This window comes from Alligator sinensis, unplaced genomic scaffold, assembly GCF_000455745.1.
Source record: "Alligator sinensis unplaced genomic scaffold, ASM45574v1 scaffold1216_1, whole genome shotgun sequence".
Classification (NCBI taxonomy): domain Eukaryota; kingdom Metazoa; phylum Chordata; order Crocodylia; family Alligatoridae; genus Alligator; species Alligator sinensis.
This window is the reverse complement of record NW_005842018.1, coordinates 772,952-782,837: the sequence shown is the minus strand read 5'-3', so window position 1 is coordinate 782,837 and position 9,886 is coordinate 772,952. Positions and strand designations below refer to the sequence as shown.

The following is a 9,886-nucleotide window of genomic DNA, read 5'->3' as shown; positions in this document are numbered from 1 at the left end:
ATTCCTGCTTTCTTTCTCATGGGCTGCTGGATAACAACAGAAGCCAAACAGTCTTTGAACTAGAAATTGGAAGTCCATCCATTACAGCAATATTATACAAGTAATTTCTGACCTTGGGACCAAAGTTAAGATCTGACTTAAGAACAGAATATTTTTTTTTTTAAGTAGAATGATGTCTATACATGTGTTGTAAACACAGCTATAATGTCGTATAATAGGGTCTTTGTGGTGGCTGATAAGCTCAGTTGGTTAGATTGTGCTGCTAGTAACACCAAAGTTGTAAGTTTGATCCTCATACAGGACATGATACCTTTCCTGTCTCGGGCGGCGGGTTAGACCAGATGACCTTTTGAGGTCCCTTTTGGCCCTACTTCACTGCTTTTTCTATGATTTTCTCTCATAATACTGATGTTTGCACAAGGATAATATAATTGACTTAGATGGAGTTGCTTCTCACTTTCTGTCACTGGGAGAAGAAGATTGGGCCCCTAAATTCTTACTGGCACACCTAATTTTTACTGGTAGTATACAATAACTCTTATTTACCATTCGATGCACCAGTCTGAATTTTTTCTTTTGCTGACAGATACCTGAATTATAAATCTCTTATTTTGCTTTACAGTGTGATCCAAATCTTCAGGTGTTCAATGTTTTCATCGACAACCTTGATTTGCGTCTTCCTCGGATAGCACTGTTTTCTACAAGACCTATCAAGGCTGGAGAGGAGCTCACATTTGATTATCAGATGAAAGGTATGTAACGAGCATGGTCTCCCACATGCAACCCCTACGAATCCCCTCCTCTGCCACACAAACCACTTTGGCAGAGCTAAAGCTAGAGCTGAGTTGCTGCCTGCCTGGGGCTAGTACTCAAATCTAAAGGAGGGCTTTTTTCCCTCATGGTTGGGAGGGGGGGAAACACATCACCTCAGATTCAAGCAAATATGGTATTTCCAGGTAGGAAGTCTGGATGCAGCTGCTTGTCTGCCTGGCCAACCCTGCAAAAGCAACTACAGCCCTTTGCACTGGGCTCAGACCCTTGATTTCCCCCTCCTGTACAGACAGGATTGCATGCCCTATCCAGTTAGTTTTCTAAGCTCAGACTGAGCTCTGATACCCTGGAAGGCAACTTATTATACACCATTTGCTAGACTGTCAGGCCTAAAGATGAACGAATGTCTGGGTACAATTCCTAAGGTTTTTTGTTCAATTTGTTTTATTGACATTCTTATTTGGAAAGTGTAATTTTTCAGAAGCAATCATTTCTGAAGAAAACAAAATAAATGACCAATCTAAATGACCGTTTATTAATTTGTATTGAATTTTCAGGAGGAATCCTTGTCCATGACCAGGCCCATTGTGCCAGGTATTGAACAAACGCATAAGGAAACATGGTCCTTGCGCCAAAATGATTACGAAATACAAGCTCTTTACCTTGTCATGGTAGTTAAATTGATCATTGGTTAGTACTGTCTGATGGTGTTTTGAACAAAACATTAGTGAACAAGATTCTGTTTGCTCTCAGATCTCAAATCCACATGGGATCGTTAATAACATTGGAAGATTGTTTTGTGTATATGTTCTCCCGGCAGTTATACAGCAAGCTGTGGTCACTGGCTCCTGTTCTCCACTGAAGTCTCTGCATAGTTATAGTAACGTGCAGTTTGCAAATGTAGCTCTTAAAGTACTTTACTCCATACTTCATATGTATAATTCTTTTGAGCTTGAAGGAGCAAAGTACTTACATAGATTAGTATTTAGCAACTGATTCAATATTATTTATTAAAATACAAATATTAATTAAAGGTACTTCATGAGACTTTTATGTATAAACATGGAAGTACTGCAGAACAGCCTGTGTTTCATGAGAACTAAACAACTTCAAAGAGAACTTGTAGTAAATATATTGCTACTAGCAAATGTAACTTGTTTTAAAACAGAAATATAGAGAACAGTGGTAAAACTGTATAGAATAATTTTGGAGCAGAATAGGAGCCACTGGCTAGCTTTGTAATTATGCTGTCTTCCACTTGGAACCTATTCTTTCAATTTAAAAATTGAAAGTTCATTTTCTGAAGAAAATGCTAACTTTGTTTTTCTTGCCCATTACATTAACTGTGTCAGTCCTTTAGTTTGCTTCCCATCATGGCCTATATTTGTGCTACCTATCAGCTCGTACCTGTGGATCAGACTTCATGTTCAATACTACACTTTCAGACATGCACTTCTGTGCTTACTCTAATGTGACATCTCATTCTTGAAGAAGCTGCCTATAGATATCCACAAAGCTACCTCCTTGTCCTCCTCTAAACTTCGCTTTAAAACTCCCTTTTGTAATGATGTCTACAAAGAACTTAGGTAGTTGGTGCTCCTCAGTCTGTAGCTATTTACTGTTCCTTGCCCTATAATTCCAGTTATATGCTCTTAGCGGTAGATACTTTCTTTTGTATGTGTGCCTAATGGTATCCTGGCTTGCAACTAGGGCACTTAGCCAATACCAATAATAACAGATATTATATGATTTTATGTGTATTTTCACAGAGATCATAACTGCTTTCATGTGACTGACAATGACTACTTAGCCATGGTAGAAGGCAAGGTAGAAATGCTTCATAGATCAGTGGTGCCTAGGGTTCTGGCCCTACAGGTTGGATGAGTGGTGCAGGGTCAGTTTAGCTGGCTGCCTGCCTACTGGATCCAGCAGCACACCAGTGTGATCTAGCGTACAGGGTCTGCAGGGCTCCTCTTCCCCTCCCCGCCCCCCTCTGAAATTTGGCAGCAGGGGAGCAGCAATTAACACTGCCATGGCTCCTTGCTGACAAATTTTGGGACCTGGGGTGAGCCCCATAAGCCAGATAATATGGCTCCATAAGCCAGGGGTTGAGTACCCTGTTACAGACTAACTGAAGCAGAGGTATAAGTTTTTATGAGCCCCAGAGCTCACTTCATCAGATGCTTTTGAGAGGACATACATGCACAGAGCAGCCTATCAAATACAGAAAGTGGGATTTATGTGCATGTTTAGCTTCATACTTGAGAGAGTTTTGCAGAACTGGGTTCCTAGATTGTAAAGCTTCTGAAACCATACTTTTTTCTCTTGCACAGTTCCAGTGTTGCAGCTAAAGAAATAATAATTCTCAATTTCGAACAACCTTTAACCTTTTTGATGTTTTCTTATGTGTTTAGGCTCTATAGATCCTATTTCGGACTCCGCTGATGCTCTCAGCCCAGCCAGAAAGAGGACCAGAACTGTGTGCAAGTGTGGGGCTGTGTGTTGTAGAGGGTATCTTAACTGAACGCTCAGTATCCAAAGTTGCAGATAAATTATTTTGCCTTTCTAAATGATTTCAAGAAGACTATTCTAGTTTACATATATATCCATTGAAGTATTTTTACATCTAAGTAAATCACTACGGTGGAAAGAAGGCGTTAAATTTAGGTTTGAAATGGGCATTAGCCAAAGAAGGAGATTTAATATTACAACCACCAAAACATGAAACACTTGACAGCCTGGATTAAAAACTAGATGTGCCTGGAACTACTGTCCTGTTGTTTAGGAGCCAATGAATGAGTTTGTTCAGAAAACTATCCTTAATGTGGACTAAGACTTGAATATTGATTGTGTATGCTTACAGCTCTAATCCTGTAAGGGGCTGAGGTGATGGTGTTCCATGAAGCTGAAAGATTGATGACAGGAAAAAAGCCCTAAAACTCATAGTTGACTAGTTAACTCGTAACAGTTTCCACTTTCCTTTTAAAAGGCTTAAAAATAGCAATAAAACTTCAGCCCTGATCCTCCTCCAGGAGGTACTACCATGAAATGTTGCACAGGTATGAAGGTTCATAGGAATATACTCAAGCAGGAAAAAAAAAAAAGGACAAGATTAGTAATGTCTATAGAACTTTGCACAGTGATTTGTATCAGCGGACTCTAGAGCTAAGATCAGGGTCTTGGAAATGATGTATGAATGGCGTTGGCTAATAATTACATATAGAATTATAATACATTCATTCCTATGAACTTTTTTCCAATTTTTACAGTCACTGTATTTGCTGAATTCCTGCAGTTATAAAAACAGCTCATAATATCAAATTATTTACGTATGCTGATTTTTTCCAATCATTTGGAAACAGGCAGATGTTGCTGAAACAGACTATTGATTCAAGTTGAGAGAAGATGATAAACAGGAATAAGAGTAAAAATTCAGCCATTATTTCTTTGGTAATCTGATGCATTTGTGTAAAGATACCAAATTATATGGTACAGATAGAAAAGTATCCTGGGAATGGACTTTTATGCACAACTGTCATTGATTGTTACAGTTCTTTTACATATTGTGAATGTTTTTAATCCAGTAGCAGAATTAAAAACATTAGACCAAACTTCTTCCTGTTGCAACCAATTTAACTTCAGTGAAGTTAGACTAGGGGCAAATTGCCCATTTGCTGTAGGCATTTGTAACATGTTCTTTGAATTTTGAATGTAAAGCTGAGAAACCTATCGTTCTTCAGCTTCTTGAATATTTTTCCATTGATATTCGAAAGTAGTTATGTTGATCCGTTGATAACGTATACTAAAATTTTGTTGGACTTCAAAGACGCTGAACAGCAGTTGAGTTAGACTGCGTGAGCGGAGCCACAAACTGTCCATAGTTCCAGGGACAAAGGTTAAGTGCTTTATTTTTCCTGTGGATAAGCTTGCAGGACTTGCATAGTACTTGAAAGTGATGTACAGGATCTTTAAGGAGTTGGGCAGAGTTCTGTTGCTCCATAAATGGATGCTTGCTACATACCATGAGGTCAGCTACTTACCTTTATAAGGTACGCTGCTGTTGGCTCAGGTGAATGAGGTCCAGTATCGTAACACATAATGATTTTCTTCATTTGTTAAAAATATGCCTTAAAGTTCATGTTTACCACTCCAACAAAGGTTTTGAAGGACAGTTTGAGTCATTTGTTAGTTTAAAAGCACAGTTTTATTTTACTAGAGAACTGGTTTTGTGTAGGGGAGTGAAATCGCATAAGCTAATGCACAACAGCACGTTTGCCATTGGGATACAGATTCGGGGTAAAGAGCAGTACACAGTGCTCTATGGGTTTTGTAGACTATAAAGAAATATACTTTGAAATTAGATGCTTTATATTGTTTAATGACTGAGACGCTGATTGCATAATTTTAAACATACCTGGCATTTTACTGTGCTACTTTGTGCCCATACTTGGATAAAAGTGCTGGATTTAGTCATTATTAAAGGTGTCATACATCGTTCATAATTGCTTTTCTAAAGCTTAAGTGGAATGTGGAGCGTAAATCCTTTTTGAAAACAGAAAATAGTTCATATCTAGAATCATTCCACTTTCTATTGAATACATCCCAAGTGAGCAGCAAGTTGTGCAGGGATGGAAATCTGAGCTCCTGCTCCTCAACAGGTAGCAGACGTTCAGGAGGCAATTCCCTGGCCTCTTGCAGATGCTTTGGATTGTTCTTGTGGCTGTTGCCCCTGTTGGACCCCTTTGCACAAGCCACACGGAGGGCTGTAGTCACTATTTTGGCTGCCTTTTTCCCTTAATTTTGGGCCCCCTGAACATGATGGTCTGTAGCAGTATAAGAGGGTTAGACAGAAGATCAAAAATACATGCTTATAGAAAGCACATCAAGGTCTGCCAGCTCTCAGTATCTGAGTTTAGTGTCCTGTCTCTTCTGATGATTGTGTTTATTGCCAATACGTTGCTTTAATCTAATGGCTTGGAGTATTACCTCTGCTGCAGGATCTCAAATTCTGATCCTGTGAAATAATGGGAGTACTTTAAGTAGACCTATACATCCCATTGCTGATTCAGAACCATAAATGATGTCTGAATTTGCAGTGCATTTTGGTTTTCTTCTGTGAATTAGTTTAATGGGATACTAAGTCACTTTTAATCTCCTGTCATCCTTTCAGGAGTTCAGGAGGGAAAATTGCCAAATTAGAAAAGGAGAAAAAAGTTAGTGTCAGTTCCTGAAGGAGCTGAAACCAGCCACCTTCTGCCTTTTATGCTTCTTGGTCAGCATTTACCATGGCCACCAGTACAGCTGTGTCAATGGCACTTTTGCTTGACTGGTAACATGCAATGTGTTTTTCAGCTGTTTTGAGGTAGCAGAACTAAAATGCTGCAGCATCTTCTAGAAGAAAAAAAGCTATTGTGTATTTATTTAAACTCAAAATTATACCAACCTCTTGGTTATTTTCAGCGTGTGTATTTGGGACTGTGTACTTGTTAGGATATGCAGTTTGTAACCTCAGGAACACTACTTTTTCATAATTGATATGTGAAGTCTGTAATAGCAGTATCTCTTTCTTATAGTTTCTTTTGATAAAATAAATTTTAATTTAGTATTTCTTTTGTGGTTGGCTTGTTTTTATAATAACTGGCAGTTCTGCAGGTGGCCAGACTACTGAGATTTGAATCACCTGGACTCACTGGGTTTGGGAGACATTTCGTACCTGTACCCCAGTTCGTCTCACACTGTAAGCCAGATCTATAATGTTGTACAAATATGTTTATAACTTTAGTTTTTACATAGTCTATACTGAATATGCAGCATCTTTTCTGGATCTTTTTAAAGTTTCATTTCTCTTACTTGATTAAACAGAAGCAACCCTTCAAATACCTGAAGGGTGATTTTACAGAGAGGATGGAGATGGGCTTTTGTCTGTGGCCAAAGGGGACAGGACTAGGAACAATGGCCTTAAGCTGTAGCAGGAGAAATTTAGGTTGGAGATTAGAAGCAACTTCTTGACTATGAAGGTGCTTAAGCATTGGAACAGGAAGAATATAAAAACTGGAATCTCTATCCTGTGAAACTTTCAAGAGCAGGCTAGACAGACACTTGGCTAGGATAGTTTTAGTCCAGGATGATCCTGCCTTGAGCAGAGTGATGGACTAGATGACCACGTAGTCCCTTGTAGCCCTACTTTCCTACGATCCTAACTCATCAGCGAGTAATTTTTAACACTTCTAAAGAATTCTGAATTGTGGTGTTCTCCCTTGGACAGGGATGATCAACCCCTGGCCCATAAGCCAAATCCAACTCACAGGGCTCCCAATGGGTCTAGAAATTTGGCAGTGGGAGAGCGGTGGCACCACTATCCTGCTGCCAAATATTTGGATCTGTAGGGAGGCCCAGGTCCCAGATCAGATGCCAGATCCCACTTCATAGCAATGTCCATACAGAGTTAGATCTACATTCAAAAGGCGTAATTTCTCTTGAAAGTTTGTTAAAGGGGCATGCAGAGGACAGTAACAAAACAAAGCAATAGCTGTTTGTGATTTTGACACGCACTCCCTTTTTATTGGATTCTGTTAATCTTTGAAGTATATAGGGGTCAGCAACCTCCAACCCGTGGCAGCACCCCAGCACATCCCTCTGACCACCTATTGCACATGCCACTCACCATCACTGCTGAATTTGGCCCTTCCCACTGCTACTGAGGAGAAGGACCAGCATTGTAGGGGAGGGAGGAAAGGAGCTAAGTGCGCAATGGGGGCAGGCTCAGGTGGTCTTGGTGCTGTGGAGGAAAGCAGCTGCCTGTGGTCATGGCTGGGTGGCAAGCCTGTTACCTCTACCACAGGGATTGGCAACCTATGGCCTGCAGGCCTGAGAGAGGATGCTGAATAGGGGGCTTCACCTTTCAGGCTGCTGCTCAGCTGGGAGCTTTACCCAAACTCTGCTGCAGCTCCATGCTGGGGAGAAGTGCCAGTACATGGGTCCTAGCACCAACCCACCTCAGAGCCAAGCTGGGTCATACAGGATCTCTGCTTGAAAAAGGTGCTGGTGACTGCTAATAAGTTGCCCTTGGTGTACATTACAGTGGATATGTCCTTTCTTTAAATTGTTCTGATGCCCCTAATCATTTCTGTCTCTCAGAAAAATGTAAAAGACTTGAGAGAAAATTATTTGGTACCCAGCTCCTTAAAATACCTCTTCCTATCTGACAGTAAACCTTATAAAAATTAGTACCGTGCATCGTCAATAAAGCATATATCAAAGGGTCAGAACGCCATGTGTGTGACATCTCACAGAGCAGAAGTTAATCTGTGAAAAAGGGTCTTGTGGGCATTTTTTTAAATTGACAATCTGCAAATGTTTTACTGAGAGCCAAACATTTTTACTATGGCTGGTGTTAAACCCCTGAAATTAAATCCTGCCCTTGTCCAAGGGTATATTTATATTATGTAAACACACAACAGTAAAAAAGTTTGGCTGTCAGTAAAAAGTGTGCAGGTTGTTAGTTAAAAAGTTTGTTTTGGGTTGGCAACCCTGTTCTTTAAATGCACATGACCAAGTCCCAGACAAATGCTTTAGCATATTTCAGAGGGACTTAAAGTGGAACAGTAGACTTCTACCTCTGTAGGATTCCAAGATGAATGCAGTGACTACAGTCCCAGTTTGACACTGTCACAGAGCTGGATAAACTAGGGAACAACCGGTAGGAAGCAGATGTTACCCCTGGCTATAGTGCTGGTAATATTGAATGTTGCATCTCATTCTGGCACCCATATTTTAATATGGATGTTTAAACTTAGGAGAGGGCATAGACAGCAACCAGAAGTAATTCAAAGACTGGAGAAATATAGCTCTTAAGTCTCTCGCAACAAAACACTAACTGTTCCACTTAACAATCTTTCTGATATATCACTCAAGTAGAGTATCATCATGGAGAAAAAAGAAAAGACCAGGCCCTATAAGACTAATCTTGTAGAGAGAGGCATAACAAGAACAAATGCAGACAATTTCATTTTAAAATTAGGATTTTGGGAAGTGGGGCTAGAAGGGAACCTCATAAGACCATCTGGTCCTGTCCCCTGCTGAAGGCAAGATCATCCCTGACTAAACCATCCCAGGTAAGTAGGTGTCTGTGACTGGTTTGTGAACATTTCTAAGCATGGAGATTTCACCAGAGGGGTGTTTTTTTTTTTAAGTTAGGATGATTAATTGCCGAGGAAAGGGAGTTTCTATGTCTTACCATCTAGGACAGTGATTTTCAACCAGGGTACTGCAGCACCTTCAGGTGCCTTGAGATCTTTTCAAAGGTGTCACAATGCAACATAATGTTTGTACTGTTAGGTACGCAAACATGATTTGCAAGATAAACCCAGAAATCTCAAATCAGAACCATGGCGTTAAAAACATTCTGCCCTGTTGTGGCTTTTCTTTGCAGTAGCACAATTGCTCTGTTATTTTTACCTCAGTCAAAAAAAACAAATGAAAACTAAGAGCTGGCATTTTCCAGGGTGTGCCTGGAGCCTCACAAAAAGTCCCTTGGGTCTATAAAGGCTGAGAACCACTGATCGAGGATCATCATATACGGGCTTTCTGGAAAACATATGTATTAGTCAAATATAAGTTATTGGGCCCAATACAAGTCTAACTGGATGAAATTTAGTGACACGTAGACAAGTAAAGATGCATAAGCTTTAAGTTGTAACATACATTTCTACTCTACCATATTTTGCCCCTGCACCTGGCTTAGACCATAGGTAACCTAGTGGTCTCCAAGTGGTAACTCCATGGCCATGAAGAGGGATGAGGACCAAGCTACCCCTGGACCCTAATCATGTCAGTGATACACTCAGAGATAGTGCCATCCATATTTACCCCGTGTTAGCCAACAGATTCATAGATGCTAGGGTTGGAAGGGACCTCAACAGATCATTGAGTCCTAGCCCCTGCCTAGGCAGGAAAGAGCGCTAGGGTCAGATGACCCCAGCCAGATGCCTATCCAGCCTTCTCTTAAAGACCCCCAAGGTAGGGGAGAGCACCACCTCCCTTGAAAGCCCATTCCAAATTTTGGCCACCCTTACTGTGAAGTTTTTCCTGATATCTAGCCTAAATCTGCTCTCTG

General features: G+C 40.4%; 1 protein-coding gene across 3 annotated transcripts in view; it reads left to right on the top strand.

Moving 5' to 3' along the window:
* SUV39H2 (suppressor of variegation 3-9 homolog 2) overlaps positions 1–9,886 on the top strand; it is a 33,263-nt gene that overhangs the window by 6,375 nt on the left and 17,002 nt on the right. For 2 of the 3 annotated variants that reach the window (XR_003093693.1, XM_025202276.1), the window contains exon 4: positions 623–752. Coding sequence is in view for 2 of the 3 variants with exons in the window: in XM_025202276.1 (XP_025058061.1) it covers positions 623–752 (130 nt within the window). In the remaining variant the exon portion in view is untranslated. Of the gene's footprint in view, positions 1–622; positions 753–3,185; positions 9,676–9,886 lie in introns of those variants that run through there. The other variant, XM_025202275.1, reaches the window with a different exon arrangement.